General features: G+C 32.6%; 1 protein-coding gene across 7 annotated transcripts in view; it reads left to right on the top strand.

Moving 5' to 3' along the window:
* Positions 1–214: 214 nt before the first annotated feature.
* The window catches only part of LOC106789190 (protein sprint-like), a 45,339-nt gene continuing 23,482 nt past the window's right edge, over positions 215–22,071 (top strand). For 2 of the 7 annotated variants that reach the window (XM_014753183.1, XM_014753189.1), the window contains exons 1-3: positions 13,520–13,720; positions 18,670–19,017; positions 19,293–19,589. In XM_014753183.1, the coding sequence (XP_014608669.1) occupies positions 19,465–19,589 (125 nt within the window). In that variant the 5' untranslated portion in view covers positions 13,520–13,720; positions 18,670–19,017; positions 19,293–19,464. Of the gene's footprint in view, positions 1,624–13,519; positions 13,721–13,762; positions 13,901–18,669; positions 19,018–19,292; positions 19,590–22,071 lie in introns of those variants that run through there. The other 5 variants (XM_014753185.1, XM_014753187.1, XM_014753186.1 and 2 more) reach the window with 5 other exon arrangements.

The raw sequence follows: 22,071 nt of genomic DNA on the forward strand, positions 1-22,071 counted from the left end.
CTTGATATTCTCTTATAACGAAAAATACAATTATTTTTTTTATTCATTTTCTTTTATTGGTTTCTTTTTTTTTTCCAAAGATTAGAAACAGTTAGGATCCATATGTTTTATATTTGCTAATCGTTTGTATTATTAATGATTCAATTTAATGATAGAAAATAAGAGCATTTTGTTTCTATTTCACATGAAAGTATGAAAACAGGAATATTTATTGTAATATATGTGTCCGTACGTGCATAAATTTCATACAACAAATTAAAACGATACAAATACGAATATATTAGCATATCAAAAGATATATTCATCATTTTAAAACGTCTACCATAAAATAGATAAAATAAAAGTTACGCTCTTATCGTTGAGAAACGATCATGGATGAGAGTTTGGGTCACGTCTTTCAACAGACATACACACACACACACACACACACACAACAGCCACAAAATATACCAGCTTAACAGGCAACATCTTTCCTCGTGTATCAAACAGTAGCATCATCATCGGCGTAGGAAGTGAAGTAAAACCCATAGAGAGAGAAGATTAAGTTTGAGAAAGACTTTCGTCGTGGTTAAAGCTCATAAATAAATACACGCAAGATCGAATATCTTTTGATATCGTTTGAAGTCAGAAAGTCGACGACACTTCCTGACTAACGTCAAGTAGTGCAAGATCAAGATATCAGACATTTCCTGTAGTTGAAAGAGAAGATAAGAAGATACAAAGAAATCGAAGAAAAAGAAGAATAAGGGATAAGAACAGGGGGATCAAAGTTTATTTTATCCCTTTTCGTAGACGATGCAGTTCGTTGTATTAACGAGGAATCATGAGAATCGTAGTTGTCGTCTACTTAGTGGACTAAAAGAACAAGAGCAGGGGGGGGAAGAGGAAGAAGAGGAAGAAGAAGAAGAAGAAGAAGAAGAAGAAGAAGAAGAAGAAGAAGAAAAAAAAAGGAAAGCAAAGTAAAGTTGGTTAGACTCGCGAAGGCTTTTACGTGTACGAGAAACGCGTCTTAGCTGCTCGCAGCGAGATATAAGCTCTAAATTTAGCCATAAGAATTTTCGCGGCATCCACACGTCGTCGTTGCGCTGTTGCTGTATATACCTTTTGGTTACTACCACCATAACTGTTGCTGCTATTTCGCGTATTTTGCTTGATTTTCACAGAACGACAACGACGAGTCGTACCGGGCTCGAATTTATGCGAAGCCAAGTGTGCAGTTAAAAAGAAAAACAGAAAAAGAGAGAGAGAGAGAGTGTGCGTACGTGTTCTTGCGTATGTGTATGTATGTATGCATATGTGTAGTATGCATTCTTCTCTTTCTTTCATTTTGATCTGACTCTCTATTTGCAACGCGAGTTTTTTTTTTTTCTTCTATTTAACAGTAAATACGATAAAAATTTGTGCATGTAAATGAAGATACGCATACATACGTCTCCTCTGTGTTTTTTCAACGTGTTACGTGTGAGTTTATTTATTAAAAAAAAAAAAAAGAGAAAAAAAAGAAGAAGAAAGTAGTCGACGAGGTTAGAGAGTTCTCTTTATTTTTGGATGACTCTGTGAAAAGATGCTGATCACCAAGTACACTACCATACTGCTGCAATCGACCAATCAGCACATCATTAGGTGAGTTCGATATGCTTATTCTTTCTTTCATTAAAGAACAAACTCATATTTTTCTCCTCTTATACTTCTTCTTCTCTGCATTCTTCGATATCTTTTTTATTTTTAATATAGTGTGATATATATATATAATATATAAAGTAAAACTTATTTCAGTTTTGCATTAGAACACGAAGAAATGTATTCCCTGATCCAATGTACAATAATTCTATCATCGTCCATTATTTTTTATCATTCTCTTACCACTTCATTTCGAAAATTGGTATGGTAGTCTGGGGGGGGGGAGTAAGGTGGAAGAAAAGATGTATTCATAGGATTTGCTTCGAGTTCATCGAGGATTTAGTATTCAGAAATCGTTCGTTGCATATTTAAAGCACGAATTGAAGTTACTCCTCCTGAAGGCTCCTGAGCTGAGCTGCGCTATCCCATTTAGGGGATTATTAAATTCGTTCGTTCTAAGAAAGGAAAATCTCCTCACTCCTGCGTTATCTTTCACTGTAATATTACCATTACCACCACCGTATACTACTGAAGTATATAAGGAAAGATATGAGCAGAAAAGTAAATGAGAGTGAAAGAAAGAAGCGAATAAATAGAGAAGGGAAAAAAATAAATTAGCGAGTTAGAATGATTTAGAAAAAAAAAAAAAAAAGAAAACTAAATAAATAAAAGTTTAGAGCGTGTGTTGTTTAGTCTCGATCGACTATGATATATTACGTGCAATTCGTGACTCCGAATTAATTTTCAACGTGTGCGTTACGTGGGTTGGGTTCAATCTGCGTACGCAGCGTTTTCTACATCCCGTAGTTTGCCCTTTGAATTTGGAATAGTGAAAGAGAGAAATAAATCGATAAATTGAAAGCCGGGTTTTTGTCATGCGACTATTGAAACGTTTTGTTGATGCAAATATACCTTTAGACGTCGTTGTGTATATAACTGTGAAAAATGTTTTTTGATAATAATAAATGTCTTTATAAAAAAAAAATAACTTATTTCAACTTGTACCCTTTAGCATTTTGCTTCACTCACCATGCGTGTATGTACATTCTTACAAATTCTTCTCCACACGATCGTACAACCTCGGTAAAACATTTTTTTTGTTTCTTTAACGATAACTGTGACGAATAATATGATAATTTTCGAGATGAGATCAAGGAAGATGCTTTCTTTCCCTTCTTGTCTAAGGGGAAAAACTTATATTACGGTGTTGCCTGGCCTATGTGTTTGATCCTCGAGTGAAAGTTATAAAAAGCCGATGAAAGTAGGTTACGACGCAATATTGACACTCGGTCGAATACAAAAGAAGCATGGGGTGGCTTTCTAATAACTTGGAACGACGAAGCGTCCTTCGTTGAACGAAAGAAAAATCTAAAAATGTCAAATAATTTATCCAAAATCATAAACGTGAAAAGCACGGCGTAGTTGTTTGCACGATTACGGTCGAAAAGAGAGAAATGGGGGCGGAAGGGGGAGAGAGATAAAATAACATTTTCACCCCTTAGCATGAAATATATGAACGTTTAATAATGATCGGAGTTAGTCTATCGTAAATCGTCGAAGTTAATATAAATAAATCATTGGTAACTTGAGGAGAGGTGACAACAGTCAGGGTTCTGCAAAGGGTTAACAGGGTCGTTGATAAAAGGGCGAAGGGGTAAGGGAAAGATCTGATCCCCTTTAATTAAACTCGATCGACAATATCGTCGTGATCACGCACTTCGTCTGTATATGTTCTCGACAACGAAGAAAAAAGACACGTAGAAAATCGCATTAAATCTTTCGCTTCCTTCCTCTGTGTTCTGGCTCTCTTACATCCCTTCTAAAGGTCTAAAAACAGGTAACAGTATCTCTCTACATATTATATACAGGATGTTTCACTTTAACAAGACGTCATTGAGCGTATAAAATTTATTTTAAAAAACGAATTAATGTTTCCTATTGTCTTTTCGATTAAATGACGTTGTATAATCGAAAAGAAAAGGAAAAATAATAACTGGAATATTTAAAGTACTCACATGAGTTAAGTGAAACACCCTGTACACGTATACATACATACACGTACATGTCGGACAAGGCCACTAATGAAAGCGAAAAGGAATTTATCGTTGAAATAAATTCTTTCTCTCGTTTCACCTTTCTTTACTTCCTTCCTTCCTTCGTTCCTTCGAAGACATCAAACTTTCTGGTCACGTACCTCTCCCAATCGATCGACTATTCTCACCAAAAAAATATCGGATATTACTTCCGTTCGATGATTTAAAACTTCATCGTAATTTTCCAATTTTTATCTTCTTTAATAACAAGATAATTTTTTATTTTTATATTAATGAAAAATAATCAAATTTTTACTCTAAAACAATTTTTATAATAAATTATATAAATTTTTCTATACATTTGTATATCAAATCTTTTATCTTCCTTCATCATCAACAACGACAACAATAATTTCCGGTCACGCAGAACACGATCGATCGAATTCACAGTTAGTAAAGTTTATCTCGATATTACTTTCGTACACGATATTTTGGTTCGTTTTTCTATCGATAAGGGAAAAAGGTTAGGGGGAAGGGAGGAGTAGGAGAAATAAGAGAAGGAAACGTGAACACTTTTATTGAACTGTAATCGCTAACCGCGTCGGGATCGAATGAGAAAAGATACACGTTCCCTAATAGCAAATATATTGTATCTAGAGAAATAACACGTAAGGGGTTTAACAAGTGTAGACGTTTCTTAGAAACTCATATCAATTCTATAAGTACTCAATTTCTTGAATTAGGTGAAACATTCTGTACGTACATACAAGTGTATACTAACTCGTAATATAAAGTATAGTTTTTTTGGTATTCATAATATGAACCATGATCGAAAAAGGATCGAGAAAAGGAAGCTTTCCTTTTTCTTTCTTTTCTATAGATTTTTACACTGATTTCAACAGACACGATTCTTCGTACTCTTTTACCGATTGGTACTACCCTTTATTGCTTTTCTACCCTTCGCAAAATGATTCTCAGTGGCCAAGGGATAGCTGATGGTACTGCGGTTTAATTAGGCACTGAGCAATCCGAGATCAGAAGTGGCCGATGGCGACCAAACGTAACAAGGGCATCATGCATGCCTATGTTTCGCGGTCACGCCCCCCTTACACCATCCCATAATCCAACATTCTCTCTATCACCCATTGTTCCTCCTTTGCCTCTGTCAACTTGACGATTATTTCAGGAAATAAACAAAATCTACCTCGTGACAATACATTATTTTAAATAATAACATTTTATTTGTGATATTATAATATTAATTTCTATAAATAAATTTTAAGGATAATAAATAAATAAATAAAGGAAAAAAAACTGGTGTGTGTACTTATGTACGTACGTATTTGGGGTCGCATCGTAAAATTCACTCTCATCACTTTTTCCCAAATGCGTCAAAAGAAGTATAACTTCAAAAAATAGTATTTATTTATCATAGTTTTCCAATTCTCCTATCTTACGATTCCACTCAATCGATTATTCCATTCTTTTATATATAAATCAACGTGATCCTTTTCATTAGGTATATACATACTCGATGAAGAAGTAAGGTAATAAAATTACGTTTTGTGAACTTCCGTTTGCATCGTAGTATCTTTCTACTTTGACGACGCTAACGAAATAAATGAAGTACTCTCCTTGTAAATTCGACCAAGTCAAAGATCCTAAGTTTTCAATCAAGCTCGAATCCTCTTCTTTCATTTAATAATAAAAAAAAAAAAAATAAAAACAATAAAAGAAAGAAAGGATCCAAACAAAACTTCGATGATGAATCGAAAACGATCGATCGAGTTCAAAGATAATTGGATTTATTGAAGTTGTTTCTTTCTCTTTTTTATAAATTTAAAATGGCACGAATATATCGTCGCAAATGGGATCTTTAAATGTCAACAGGGGGGGACACTACCTCTTTGGGTTTTTCTTTACCCTTGATGAGGTAAGAGAGAGTGGGGTTGAGGGGAAAGGAGTCTACTACGTTACTACTACGAGAAAGACTAATACGAGGGGTTACAACTCGTAAAAAAAAAAGAAAATAAAAAAAGAAAGGAAAAGAACACCCCGTAGTTTCTATTGCCGATTCTGCGAGGACCAGGGAAGAACTTTTATATCGCCACAAATTGCTCCGGGCTCACCATACTCTCTCATTCTCTCTCATTCTCTCTTCTTCTCTCTTATTATCTCTCATTCTCTCTCAATCATTCTCTTTCTCTTCATCCTGATCTTCAATGCCGATACTTACTTTTTAATTAAAAGTTTTCCTTTCAAAGCGTTCCTTGACACGCCACCATCTCGTACACCCAAACCATTTACAATAATTTTCTACTCTTTGCTATCAAGAAACGATAAATTAACTGTTTTCTTCCGTTTTCTTCTTTTACTCGTAAAAAAAAAAAAAAAAAAGAAAATCTATATGCATACGTATACCGCATGGTTTTAAAGTTTTAAAGAAAGAAAAGAAAAACCATAAATATTCCGTGAAAAATGTCGAACATTAAAATAGTAGAGAAGTAACATTTATTTTTGAAGTTATACTTCTTTAATATTTAATATCAATTGAAATAAGATTGTAGAGTAAACTTTTATAAGTTTTAATTTAAAATAAAAATAAAATAAAGGCAAAATTATGAACCGACTGAAATTCGGAATTAATGGGAATAAATTGAAACGAACAGTAGAAGACGTGCTAAACGTTTAATCCTTTCGACACGGTGAAATAGTGAGGAGGGGGCAGAAGGGGGGGGGAGTAGATAGGGTTCCCGTCGCAAACGATCCAATGCATAATTAACGTATATCAAACGGCATATTCCGTGATAAAGGTTCGTTCGTGAGAATTGAGGGTGTTTCCGTCGTTTGCACGATTTCTCTATGGTTGCGGCCTTGAGAGAGGACCCACCCTGTGCATTTTCAACGGAGAGTTTGCCTGCAAGCTCGCGGTATATACAATAGGTATACACCAACAAGGTGGAATGAAATGGAATGGAATTGAAGGAGGAGAAGAAGAAGAAACAGAGAAAGAGAAAGAGAGAGAGAGAGAGAGAGAGAGAGAGAGAAAATAAGGTCCCTGGTGTATCCAAGTTAGACACGGGTAAGAGCTCGCTATTAAACCCATGGGATAAGACCTGGCACTTCACTTCCTACGTTCTCGCTAATTAAATTATTCCAAAAACGTGGTCCGCCACGAGTCTCCCCCATGCCCCTCTACCTTTCGATGTTGTTCCCATTCGCGAGAGCGTAAGATTATTCGAAAATCTACTTCCTTACTTCCTTCTTTCTTTCTTCAAGATAAGAAACAAAACCCTGCGAAACTTAACACGTCTATCGATAATAAACGTTATAAAAAGTGTCGAGAGAATTAGAAATTGCTTCGTCTTTCTAGAATTCAAGAAAAATTTCATCTTAACATAAAGTAGAAAAAAATCTCGTGTTTAGTATAAAGAAAGGGATGATTAAAAAATTCTTCTCTCTCATAAGAACTCTGCTTTTAAAAGTTGACTTTTTCTTCCGTCTTAAGGATAGGAATTTCTCTTTTCTTTGAAAGAAAGAGAAAGATTGGATATAAAGCGATAGGTGGAAAGAGTATGGGGCTGAAAATAAGGTTAGAGAAAATTTGTCGGACGAAAAAGAGATCGTACCGAGAAAGCCCAAAGGTTCTTGATCCTTGCCCTTCAACGTTTCTTACGTGATTGCCATTTTCAAATCCGTATATACTCAGCTATTCTTTCCGAAGATACATTTTCTACCGAATTGGATATATCTTCGATCTAACGTACACATCGATTTCTGACATAGTTGAAACATTTTTGGAACCTATGACGTTGGATAGTCTTCGTAAAATATTTCACGAAGCAGAAAGAGAGAGAGAGAGAGAGAGAGAGAGAGAGAAAGGGAAAGAAAATTATTGGGAAAGTTGGTTGGAGTATGGTTCGCATGACAGGTAACAAATGGTTTCACGGATAAAAGTAGACAAATATCGCGTAGATACAAACTAACACTATCTCTCTTCTACTCATACACGAGTTATCCTCATCGATCTATCTTTCTCTTTTTCTATACCTTCCTTCCTTTTTGTTTTATTTTGACGATTAATTTCGATACGTACCTATCTAAAAGATCAGATGATCTCTATTTTTTTTTGTCAAGAGAAAGAAAGAAAGAATAAAAAAAAAAAAAAGAAGAAGAAAAAATATTAATACCTATATAATAAACTCTAGTTTAAATTGATTGCGAGATATAAAAATGTCTTTTGTTTGGAAACTAAATATATTAACAAAAATTGAATATGTAATATAATATATTAGTGCGGAAATGGGAGATATAAAAATAGAAATTTACTTCGGAGAAAGCAAATCATCTCGAAAGCGTCATTGAACCTTGTAATAGGATGGAGAAAACGAACCCTAATTGGTCCATGATTGCCGTCCATAGGGTGTTAAGATTCACCGTCGGCAATTTACTCTATTTATCACGCTTCATAGTAGAAATCTAAGTTAAACGTAAGAATAATAATTCCATTCGCTTTCTCGATCTTCGATGACTAAGAATATTTATTTGAATTATTTGATCACATTTGTCCTTAGATCGAAATTATTAAAATTTGGGTCGAATATTTTGTGACTACTTATATTTTACATATTACATTATTTTATATAGAATATTTTTTATACATCTATACGTATAATATTTATTTTTGTTTTCCTCTATGGCAATAAGTAAACAATAGAAATAAACATTAGTATTATTCCAGATAACAAATACAATAACATTTTTTTAAATTGAATTTTTTTCCCTTTTGATTTTATTCCTCCACTTTTTGTCAGATATATTCTAGCGTCATTGCGTTTAAGTATTATGCGTAAAAACAGGGGTAGTTAAAATGAGAAAATATCTATATATATATATATATATATATATATATATATATATATATGTATAATGTATGGAATCAACGTTCGACGATGCATGATAATCCGGTATATATACACACACATATATCTACGTTTTAATATAAATACGAGAGAATATAAAGACAATGTTGGGTGATAGATGGTAAGGGGTTTTTACGGGGGTGTTTGAGAGAGAGAGAGAGAGAGAGAGAGAGAAAGAGAGTAGGTACACACGTGAGATAAAACAAAGACAAACAGAGATGATTACTTAACAGGCGCACCATTCTCGCAAAGCACGATTCCCTCTCTGTGGCTATACATATATTTATCTTTTTTCCTCTCGCAGCCTCTCCCTCTGGGCTTGTCCCTCTGGGTGGTATCACGCGCCACCGAGCAAAAAAGGGATAGAGGGTACACGTGGAAAAACTTGCTAGAGACGGACACTGGCTTTTCCATGATCTCTTTACGACCCTTTGGACCGTTGCCACTGGACCACGCATCCGGTAAAAATCTTCATCAACTTTATCAACCATCCACGTATCGACGTATTCTATTATTTTTTTCTTTATTTTTAATAACTTTTAACAGAAAAAAAAATACTTAAAATACAAATAATCAGGTAAATAATTTGTCGACCTTATAAAATGAATCGAACAAACTTTTCTCTCCTAACCGTTAAAGAATTTATTCATTAAGATACGCGTATCTCTCTCTCTCTCTCTCTCGGTGAGTAAAAACTTCGTGGCGAGTTCTTCGAAAGTTTTTCGCGTATGTTTTCTACGATTAAGTTCGTTCATTCAACCGTTCCATCTATTGCTGCTTTTTTAACCAACGGCCACGCGTTTTCGCGATAAATAAAAAGAAAAGAAAAAGAAAAAAGAGTGAAGGGAAAGAAGACACTGGTGACGCAAGGATAAGGGGGAACAAGAGAATGGTGGAAAGAAGAAGAGGAGGGGGTTAAAGCCTCTAAATTTATTCCCTTATGAAGTCCTCCTCCTGCTGCTGCCAAAAAAAAAGAATATAAAGAATCTTTCCTAAGCTTAATATTTTGACCGTCTGCAAAGAAGAAGAAGAAGAAGAAGAAGGAGAATTTTCCGAAAGAAAATCCTTTTTAAAAAGTTTCTCTTTGAAAAGTTATCGCTTATACAGCATATTTTTTTCTTGGACCCACCTGAGTCCTCCAATCCTCTTACATTCTCGATAACTACTGCCTGTGTATAATATTTAAGTGTATGTATATACACTTGCAAACTTTAATATTCCGACGCATTAATTATAACGACTCCTGATATTATTATTATTTTGTTTTTTTTTCTTTAATGGTTCCTTTTTTTTTTTTGTTGTAAAGAAAAATAAAACTAGCGGAAGAGATTTGTGGACCTAACCCGTAAGAAGGATTTTACTGTTCAAATGTTTTCTCTCCCTTTTCTTTTTCTTCCTCACACATACAGACTTTTTTCTTTTTTGTTCCAAACGATAACTTACTTACGTCGCTTTCCGTTGCAACGGTAAAGAAAGGTGTCTCGTGATAAGGATAAAAAAAAAAAAAAGCAAGAAAAGAAGGGTGGTCAAAGATACGCTTTATCGACTGGCTCGTTTCGAGTTAAAAAAAAAAATATATATATATATATATATAATAAGAAAAGAAAAGAAAAAGCGGAAGAAAACGAAATAAAAGAGTCGTCCGTTGTTTTTGTTAACCTTTTATTTCGTTTATTTCCTCTTATTTCACTCTTATACTACTTCCTTTTAAAAAAGGTGAGAGTTTTTATTGCCGATGGCTATGCAAGGTGTGCAACACGCATGAGAAAACCTTTTCCAAGGTTTTGCTGGTAATCTTAAGAAAACTAGATAAACATGAGATTAAGATCGTAATAAGAATGACGCGTGCGAGTAAAAATAAAAAAATAATAACAAAAGTATAGTAAAAAGTTCAACGACGTGTTGCACAAGAGAATGATTAGAAACGTGTGCGAATGATCAACTAATCGGAGGTATAGGTTTCTGCTACATATTTTTATACAGGACCAAAAAAATGCATCTACTTGATTACCACGAATAACCTACAACGTACAATTAAGAAAAATTTGTTTGTAAAGGTGTTGCATGGTATCGAAAGGGGTATAACATACGGTGTGCCGTAAAAAATTCTTTTTTACAAACGACCATAATGAACAAATTAGATTTTACATTTTCGACATACTTAATTTTTTTTTTTATATTTAAAGTCATCATTGTACCTCCAGTTACAATACACCCTGCGCATATGATATTTATTGAAGTAAAAAATTCCAAATTTAATCTAAAATTTAATTCATTATACTTGAATTATATTTAAATAAAATCTATGGATAAAAAAATAATGATTTTTAAAGGAATATAAAATTAAAATAGAATGCATTCAATTATCAAGTGGTAATGTCGATGCGCACTGATTATCGCGCATCGCACACTTACATATAATCAACGTTTAATGTATTATACATGAGTATACGTATATATAATTAAATATGTATATGTATATATACATGTAATACCTATGTACAACGTATATTTTCACTTAATGGCACCCACGGGTTAAACCTATATATGGAAGAGTTGGAAAATGTGTGGCGCGTACAGCAGCTGGCAGGAAACGATTCCGCCATTGGAGGCCGTAGAAGAGAGTATATGTGTGTGTGTGTGTGTCTACGATATCGGTAGAAAACTCGCATGAAATTAAATTCCTCACGAAAATGTGTAAGTAAACGAATAAACGCCTCTCTTGTGTCCAACGGTTGGTGGTCAATTTTTTCAATATTTTTATCTTCTCATACTATAACGTTGTGGTTTAAATAAAAAAAAAAAAAAATAAACACAAAGTTTGTAACATTGTAACAATGCAACTATGTAAAGAATTAATTTAGTTTTTGTTTTTATATAGTAATATCATAATTTTTATTAGGCATAGAAAAAACTGAATAATCTTAAAAAGAATCTAATCTACTAAAAGGAAAATAAAAAAATATACAAAAAAAGAGATCACTTTGATATTCAATTGGATAAGATTACAGCAAAATGACAATTGGCAATTCAGCTTTGTAGAATGTAGTGAAGCTGTTATAATATAATATTTGAAAATGTAAAAAGTTTGGAATGATCATCTCTCAATCGTTCGTTCAATAGATCATCCACGTAGGATAACCGATCATCCTATTCGATCGCATTGACCTAATTTCTTTTTTTTCCCTTTCCCTTAGGTCATTTCTTAGATCGTTCGCAAGAAATAGTTGAAGGCGCGATCCTGAGAAACGTGTATCTCCTCTAACGAGTGTAATTAGAAGGACGTTTCGTCCATCTTCTTTTTATTCATTGTCTGACCGGCTTCCTTTTGTATATTATTTTCTTTCAATTTGATCATTATTCTCATTACAAATTATCTTTACAATTATTACCTTTTTTTTTTTTCATCCTTTCAGATTCATTTTTTTTACTATCTTTTTACTACTTACTACTACTGCGGTTTTATTCTTCTTCCGCAGGAGGGATTTATTATTCATTATATACATTTTCTCAGATCTTTTATTATTTTATTCTGAAACGTTTACTACTCTTATTCGTCTATTATTTTATTCTTTGTTATTATTATTATTATTATTATTATTAAACGAAGATATCTGCTAATAAATCTTTGATGCATTTAAAACATAATTAAATAATAGAAAAAGGAATTTACAAGTTTATTGACATCCTTAATTCTTATCGATGTTCTTTAGAGGTGTAAAACGTGATATATTGTATAACAAGCACAGGTGTTCGTCTTAAGACTTATGGAATGACGCTAACGTATTTCACTGTAAACCATTTGATTCCGCATAAAGAAACATTTAATTGGCTATAGTATGAATGGAATTTGCTCAGAAATCGTACCATAAACATTCCAAAGTGTTTTTCATATATCGCTATTTCTTTCTCGTACCTGCATCCTTCTCCTCCCTCATTGTATAAATTGCAATGACAAAGTTCAAACGAAGAAGAATTTGTCTTCAACGGTTACAATTTTTCTTTATCGGTTCAAATCAATTCTATTATACTTCAATTAATCACTCCACAAACATTTGTCAAAATAATTAAACGTTTGATTGAATAAACAAAGAAAAAAACGAAATCAAATGAATGATATTCGTGTATAAATGCAATAATGAATCTTATCTTATTTACCGGTCAGCGTTAAAACAAATATTTCCTTCAAAGATAGGAAAAGAAATAACTTTGGTCACGAAAGAAAAATCTTTTTCGCGATCACGCTAGAATTTTATTGGAGCATCGCCTAGACGAGAAGCAGAAGAACAACCATCGACGTTTTTTCTGTCCTACCAAGAGACGAGGAGTCTCGGTAGGGGAAAAGAGCTCATCTCGTACGAATGAAATCCACCATTCGAGAAACCAGTTCGTTCTTTAGAACCGATTTCTTCTACGTTGATGAGCTGGCGAACATAGGAACGGTTAGTTAGATAGTTTTCTTTAACGACGAATTATTCCCTAATAACGAGCTAACATTCGTAGAATATCGTTCGACCATTTGTAGTAATCAAACATCAATCATTTTTAAACAAACAAAAATAATTCGATCGAATGAAAGAATTGTAATGAGTATCATTGAAATTATTCGTCATTTGTTTTTTAATTGACGATCAACTAACGTGTGTTCATCTTGAATATCTATTATTAATACTATCAAATAATCAATAAAACATTTTATAATTAAATACATTGACATACATCCTTAAATAAATAAAACTTGATAAAACTTAAAAAAATATAATGATTAGAAAAGACGTTCTTATGAGGGACTCCTTTCCTATTTCTCTCTCTCTCTCTCTCTCTGTCAGACGACTATGGTGAAAAGAGAAAGATAAAGAGAATCTATGTAGAATGAAATGGTGATCTGTAGTGCGCGTGCGTTTGCCGGTCCCCTCTCCTTCTGCACCTTTCCGGCTCCCCTTAGGTTTAGTTGAGGACAAGCCACTCCGTTGGTTTGTAACGTTCTCAAACCGGTAGTCGCGTTTTCGTGCGCGTTACGTCGCGACGCCGACCGGCGTCCCGACGCCTTACAACTAATCTCGCATATTATCGACAAATACGTTCTCTAATAACAAATATTCATTGTCAAATAAATCACGTCTAACAGTGTTTGTTTGTTGGTTGGTTGGTTTCTTGCTTGATTCATTGATTAGTTTTTTTTTTTTTTTCTTTTTTTTTAATGATAATCCATTTTTATTGTTTATCAAAATTTTCTTCTCAGTTCATTTTCATACCAAAATTCGAATTAACTTTTGGAATCATTTTGGTTTGTTTCTTTACTGTCTTCTTGGTGGATGCTTGGTGGTGGGTATTATCGTTTTGGATAATGAAGAAATGAAAAGGAAAAAAAACATTTTCTTTCAAATCATTTCAAATTATCGATTAGTTTAAACATCTATAATGATTCGTAATATTTGATTTTAATTTACTTTAGTTCATTGTACTCATAATACACAAAAATTAGGTATCTTTTTTGTTTTACTTTCATTTTTTAAAGAGATTTTTCTCGTTGAACATCGTTGAATATCCAGCTTCGAAATAACAAGTTGAGTTTAGTATATTTCAAGTGTGTATCCGTTAAGAGAGAGAGAGAGAGAGAGAGAGAAAGAGATTTGTTGGATTTCCATGAGTCATACGTTTCTATCTGGTTCAACGAAGTTGTTTCTACCACACTTCCGTGGATGGCTTATCAAAGTTTGTGAAAGATGAATATTTCACGAGTAAACTTTCTTTTTTTGGATATAAAAATAGAAAGAAATGTTCTCTTTTTCTAGATAAAAACGATATGAGAATAAAAATATTTGTAAAGTTTAGTAATTAGAACTTCGATCGACAAATTTCCGAACAACGTTTCACCCGTGTACACTTTTTTTGCATTATATTGTTTTTATATATTTAACGTCATTTCAACAAACAGTTCCCTCTATCCTAACATTTCTAATTAATTTCATTTTCATTTTTTTCGTAGATCATTATTATTGCTTATAATGTAATAATTATGTATTATAATAATTTAAATCGATTAATCGAATCGGTCCAAGGGAAAAAGAATAAAAGGAGATGGGATGTGAGGTTGGATTAAAGAAATAGAAAGGAAGATCCACGGTTAGAAAAATATCGTAGAGAAATAATCGATAATCGCTTTGTTCCACTCGGCTAAATACGATATTAGATCAATGCAAACCAAGTGGAAAGATATTGAAAGTTCTCTTCCTATTTCCTTTTCTTTCTTCGTTTCGTCTTCTAACACAATTCTTTCTTACCTATTGTAAAGTAGAGAACACCTAGATGATATAACTACACTCATTGCTAAACGTATCTGCCGAATGTCCATTTTGGACTAATTGCAGAAGAAATTGGAGATGCAAACGAAAAATAAATCCTTCTTGAATTCTTTTCTCCTTCTCTATTAACTCTCGTTCTTATTCTTCGTCGAACTTTATGAAGGTGAACATGTAGTCAACCACCAATGAGAGAGTACGTTGCTCCGTACTCTCAAGCTTTCCCTCGTTAAATCGTGAGTGATAGTAAGCAAGTATCAATAGTAGTAGTAGTAGCACTCTTCCGAGTACACTGACGTACATTTGTTCCTATTCGTTGTTGCACCATTTACTGATAACAACGCATCACATGATGATAGTAGAATGCTTTCGAAGAAAAGAAAAGGAAAAAAAAGGAAACAAATCTTAATACCTATCGAGAACTTTTCTAATCTTATTACTCTTTCTTTCTATTGCTTGATTTAACATTATCTTTTTTTTTTTTTAGATATCGTTTTATCTTATTTCAAAAATTTTGTTAACACATGTTCGGTTATATGAAATCATTATTTTGTTCGTGCATGGTTATATGCTGACAATAAAACATTTTCAAAGAACAAAATATATATTATCTTATTTCTATCTTTCTTTCTCTTTATCGTTTGATTTACCACATTTTTTTATATATATATATATCGTATTATTTTATTTGGAAAATTAGTCATGGTCAACTTATATGGTATTATTTCTTCGTGATATAATTTTGAAATAATTACTCCGTAATTATTATATCGCGAGAACGTTTCTTATTTTTTTTTTTTTTATTTCTTTTTAGATTTAGATTTAGACTACCTACTTTCTATTTACCTTATTCACTCGCGAATACCATGACGAATAATAATGGAATTGTTTTCTCTTCACATTCGTCTTTCTTTAAGATGATGATGATGATGATGATGATGGTTCACGGACGATTCGGTGATACGCGTTGCGCAACTAATCATACTCGCGTGCAACTAATATTTGTCGAACGGCTCGTTAAATGTGCAGCTGTTGATTCATTATAGTCTATACAGACAGACTCGTTTGTAATCGTGTACGTTATATTTGTAGAATATTAATATATCAAATCATTTGGAAAGTAATTTCCTTTTTTGTTTCCAATGGCAAATAATAAGAGGAAATATTTCAATTGAAAGCGTTTTAAATGACCGTGTGAATCGTCTAATTCGATCAATTCAACTTCTCGATTATTTCTTGAGTTATTATATGGCGATTAAATCAGCATCCACGAACGACCTAACAATTTTTATTTCAACGATAAAAATCTCCGAGTAATCTACGTTTAAATATGAAAAATTGATACGAGGGGTGGGTTGAAATGTTTCGAGCCTATTCTTTTTTTTCCCCTTATAAAAATTTGGAAACTATGTCGAGAAATAAAAAGTAAGTTTAGTCGAGAAAAAAAATGATTTCTATGTTAACGCTCATTTTCAAACCTTTTCAACGTATAATATTATATATATATACATATAGGATTTCATCTATCTATCCTGGAATTCTGTCCTCCGGATTTGATTCGTTAGGGTTAATCGAATTATACTGAGGACCAATCAGATCGACTGGCCAGGGAATTGCGGCTACATGAAGGTCGATAATCGCAAGTCTCCGCCAGTTACCGCAAACTACCGCCGTTCTGTACTATTACTATACCAACTGTGTGAGATTCTCATTGAACATACTACGATTCCGTGTTAGATAATTACTGATCTATCTATAGATATATAGATATATATATGTTTCATTTGAGATCAGAGTAAATTAGGATCAAGATGAACTGGCCTGATTTCTTCGTCACCATTTAAAGAAATAAGATCTAACGCGCATCGTTCGTTTTTATCTTCAATCTCGCAACATTTTCTCTCTGCTAGTGTTATTTCATTTTTTTTTATTTGAAGTTATTGTTGCTCGGTTCGTAGATAAACTTTATAACGGCTATATACAATTCACCGACTTTGCTATCCTATCGTCAATTTTATTCTAATTCAAAAAGGAACGAAGTAAGAAAGTCTGAGAATGAGTTCATGCAAATTTATTTCATTTTCTAGCGTAACCATTTTCCCTTCTTCTTCTCCTTTTTCTTTTTCTTCTTCATCTTATTTTCTTAACTTTTTCTTACTTTTCTTTTTTCTTAATTTATATTCCGAAAATGAAGTTCACTTCGTTCAATCGGATATAATATTCGTTGCGAAAAATTGACGGTTAAATCAAGGGGGACAAAAAAGAAGAAAGAGCGATGAAAATACGCGTCGCATTAATTCGTGAGTTTTTTCATTTCAACGTTAATAAATTTTGAATAACACTTTTTCCCCGACGGGCTTGAAAAGGATAGTCGCGTCGGATGTATTCGTCAGCCGTTTTTACAATCCTACTCGTCGTCGTAGTCGTCGTAGTCGTCGTAGCCGTCGTAGTCGTCTTCCATTTCCTTCTATCGTTACTAACATACCTGAATTCAAAGTATTTTCGCATTCTTTCGTGAAATTGCTGTTTATTTTATTCCTATATTCTATGGACACTAAAAATTGCGATAGCTATCTACCGAAATATTAAAAATATGCATTTGATGCTGGATTCCAAAATTTGAAGCTTAAAAAAGAACATAATTTTTTATCTTATCAATCAAACTGAAAAAAGACAAAAATCTATAAAACACAACGGAAATGGAACATTTCAAAAAGCACATACGTGTTCCTTCCATCATATCGCACGAGACTACTACTGGCTTCTCTCGACTTATTCTTTTTCTTTTTATTCTCGTTCGAACCAATATCCTATTAATTTTTTTTATGCGCTTGGCACTTTTATAATCTCGTTCTATCTTTCTTCTCATCAACGATCATCAACACAGATCGGTAATAAGTCTGCGTTCCTCGTGAACTCGTTTCTCGTCCCTTCCGCTTCTCGTTTTTACAACCAGCCAGTCAGCATCCTTTCCCAGGACCTTGATATTTTCTCGTAAATACTCTCTCTCTCTCTCTCTCTCTCCTCTCTTTTTTTTTCTTTCTATCTTTCAACGTACATTCGGTGTCCTTTATTCCGAATATTTGCCAACTATGGTGCCACTGTTCTATTGCCTCCTTCCTGTTTGCTCCTACTTTTTTTCTTTTCGTTATGGTTGACCCGAAAGAGAAAGAGAAAAAGGTTCTAATGGCGCCTAGGATCCTATTACAAGACTGTTGGAAATCGTTGGAACCACCAGGCCCTCGTAGACGATCAAATTTTTACCGTCGTTCGTGCTTTAATGAAAAAGAACCCAATATAAACGGGATATTACCGACAGAACGAAGCCATCGTTGTTATTTACCTACTTTTTCTTTTTCCTTTAGAGTAAAAAAGGAAAGAATATTATTGAAGTAATCAAGAAGAAAATTGATAAGGGAAGATCAGAAATTTCAAATATTATTAAATATTTCTTAACGAATGATATATACTGTCAGTGAATTTTTAAGTATAATCAAAATTACTGTTAATAATTCAATTTACAGGGTGATCCATTTTAAACGTGGTACACTTAAATTACTTGCAAATTGTATTAATATTTTAAACTGAAGATTTTATTAATCTGTAATTACTTGGTTTTTCATTTCTTTTTTGTTTCCAAATTTTCATTTTGTTATACAGATATGAATAATTATTATAAATGTTTTGATTAAAATTTCATTACGAGTTAATTTAGCTGGCGTATCTAGATAAATCACCCTTTACATACTTACTTAAATATAATATACCCAATTATTTTGATTTAAATTCAAGGATTCTGTTGAGCTTACAAAAAATGCATATAATACGAGACAATATGATTGATAATGAAAACGATTGAAAATTAAACTCGTGAACGTTTTTCGAGGAGAAAGAGATATGGATGATAAAGATGATGATGATTCACTTCTATCTAAACTCGTTTCATTAGATATTTTCACGACTAACGCGTTCTTGCTAAACATTATTACGTTATCAAACAATGTTTCGTACTAAAACGGAAAAGGAAAACAACGAAAGATAAAACTCTCTTTCTTTCTCACAAAACATAAATAATAATATACAACGCATTATTAAATCGAGCCTTCTCGTTTAAACCACAAAGAAGAAAGTTGGACGGCGGTTAGTTGTGCTGTTATTTAATGAATTATAATTTTGTTTTCCTTAGTGTTTCTTATTCTAACTTTAAAAAAAAAAAACTTAGACGGGAAAAAAGAAATATATAATAATTTATATATAATTTGTGTTTATATATATATATATCAATTATGATCAAATTACTCGTTAATAATCTGATTTGAAATGAAATCATTTCTTCTTTCCACCAAGAACAAACAATGATTTACCAAAATCGTACAGGGATTTTCGACGATTGCTCATCGTTCTCATTTTCACAGATATTCTGGAAAAAACACAGGGAATCGAACACAGAAAAAAAGATATAAAATATTAATTAAATAAACAGTGAAATGTGTTGTGGGTCGCTATCGACTGACGACTAATTAATCGTCGTCACAAATTGCGATAAGTTAACACCAAAAAGTCATAGTTTGGATTTATATTGCAATAATGCTACCACCGATCATAAACAATATTAACAGTGATATATTAACGTTGTACACGAATCCAAGCAACGGCAGAAGCGTGGCGAGCCGTGCTGCAAGGGGTCGTTACGCTGAGATTGGTGTTAAAAGGTAAACAATCATATTTCTTTCTAAATCGCCTCTAATCGTCTCTTTTTTTAATTTTTATTTTTCCTTTTATTACGATTATTCAATTACCATTTATATTAAAAACCTATGACAATAGAAGTCAATAATTATGACAGAAAATATAATTAAACGTTATTCTTTTGTAGAAATTATTTTCTACTAATAAAACTGCAATTATATTTATATTATTTCATTATATTTATTTCCATATAAATTTGTTCAACTTTCGATTTACGATATTCTATAAACAATTAAAATTTTATCAGAACCAATCGCACTCGCATTCATGCAATCCCCATACATCCGTTACCACATTATAAAATTACAATAAATTAAACTTAAGAGTTTGGCTGCGAAAAATCGTATTTATTATATTAATACACAAATTATTATCTGTTATTGGAAAAGTAATTTACCATATTTTAACTAATACTATAACCAGTACGTGGAAGACACAATGTGAAATCATTTTCAATGATTGATTTTTAATAAAAAACAAACGATATTCAATTCTCGTAATCGTATTGAATCGGACAGTCAACAAATTTTTGTGAATTAAGAACGCCTATCGCATCATGCTAATACCTCGCATGTGCATCTTGTTTAATTTCTTTTTATTTTTTTTTATTTCATTTGTCAAACCATGACGAAAAGTATACGAGAGGGAGAGAAAGAGAAAGCATTAAAATACGACCAAACGTGTAATATTTGTTTGCGGGATGATGAAAATGAACGGGTTGAATGGTGGCGCTGCATCTTGCGACTGCGTGACTGCTAATTACAAATCGATTTTATTCTCGAGGTCGTTGGACGTTCGCATTTTCTCGTTTATACTTAGAATACAAAAAAGAAAAAAGAAAATAAAATGTCGCGAACTTACACATGACTCGTATGTTTTATCGTAACTCAATTAACATATCAAAGGAAAGAAAGATACTGGAATAAAAATTGATCATTCTAATAGAAACTGTAATACGAATTGAATTTTTTTTCTTTCTAAGAATGACTTTTCTATCTAAAAAAAATTGCAAGTGAATATTTTAATATAATTATTTTGTTTTTGGTTTAATGATACAACAATACATAAAAATCTAAATAATAATTTTGATGTTTGGTAAAGAACTTATTAAATAAATTTGGCACAACGTTACACGATAGAATAATTTTGAGAAATTCGTGGTCTTGTTTTTTTTTTTACAAGACGAAGTATTATTCTTATTTATAAATCTTATCTTCGCGACAAATTTTCGTTTTATTAGTTGCATTTTGTTGACAGTAAACCCGATCAATATTCTGTCAGTTCGCAACGTTCTAGTTGATTCAGATCAGTCGACTAGAAAATCTCGATCAGGCTGGTTGGTAAACTTGCTCTGGGTACTGTCTATCCTACCGAGGGATTTCTCAACGTTATTTAGATGACTACTAGTATGTATGTCTAGCGATCATGCGCGATATCCATTCGTTGACTTTCCGTGAACGCTAAGCTCCTAATCGATACAAACAAAAATAAATAAATTCAAATGAAAAACACTAATTTATATTTCCTCTCGAAATAACTAACAAATGTTAAAATCTGTTGCTAATTTTAAATTTTCAATCAATTTGTTTCATTTTATCTGACGATAATTATTAAAATCAGCACTTTCTGGCTAACTCAACATAATACCAAAAGTTAGATCTTTAATATAAGAATATAAAAATGAAGAATTGACCGAATATGGTATGAAAACATAACTACGCATAAAATGTTTAATTTTTATCGTTATCGCGTTCGGTATCATATTTGCGATTCCTAGAATTTGGAGAATCGTATTTTTGTCAGGTACTCTTACTCCAATTTGTTCTAATCGCTCGATTGTCCACATTGTAGATCTACAATTACATTGGTGACTCATAAAACAATTTCAGGATAGCGCTTTTCGAAAAATATAGTCTTAAATAACATGAATTTTTCAAACTCGCTCGTTGCAGCAAAAATCGCTCGTAGTAGACAAGACATGCTATGGATTTTTTTCAAAAAGTAAAAAATACAAAAAGTTATAAATATTTAAAAATGGGTTGTATGTATATTTTAGAAAAAGTCAAGAAGCTACATGGTGATACAATAACGTTATATACGAAAAATTCTAAACGAAAGTTCAAAAACGGTCATTTGACCGCGCGTGGTAGCTTTAGTGTTAATGTTAAAATATATAAATACATATACGTGAACAAAAAAAATGAATCGTTATTGTCATTAGGAAAAATGAGAGTTTAAAAAAATGAACGAGAAGAGTATGTGTTGTCATAAGAAAATCGATTTTAATCAGCGGTTAATATGAAATATGATAGCAAAGTGACCGGCAACGCGAAGCCCTTCGGTTTATTCTTACGTAAGCAGCTTATACTGTGATCCGCTTAGGTACTCCACGAATAGACCACGGATGAGATTCGTTACTATCTTTTACCTTTTCTTTCTTTCTTT

The sequence above is a fragment of the Polistes canadensis genome, unplaced genomic scaffold (assembly GCF_001313835.1).
Source record: "Polistes canadensis isolate GaletaPanama2010 unplaced genomic scaffold, ASM131383v1 scaffold_168, whole genome shotgun sequence".
Lineage (NCBI taxonomy): Eukaryota > Metazoa > Arthropoda > Insecta > Hymenoptera > Vespidae > Polistes > Polistes canadensis.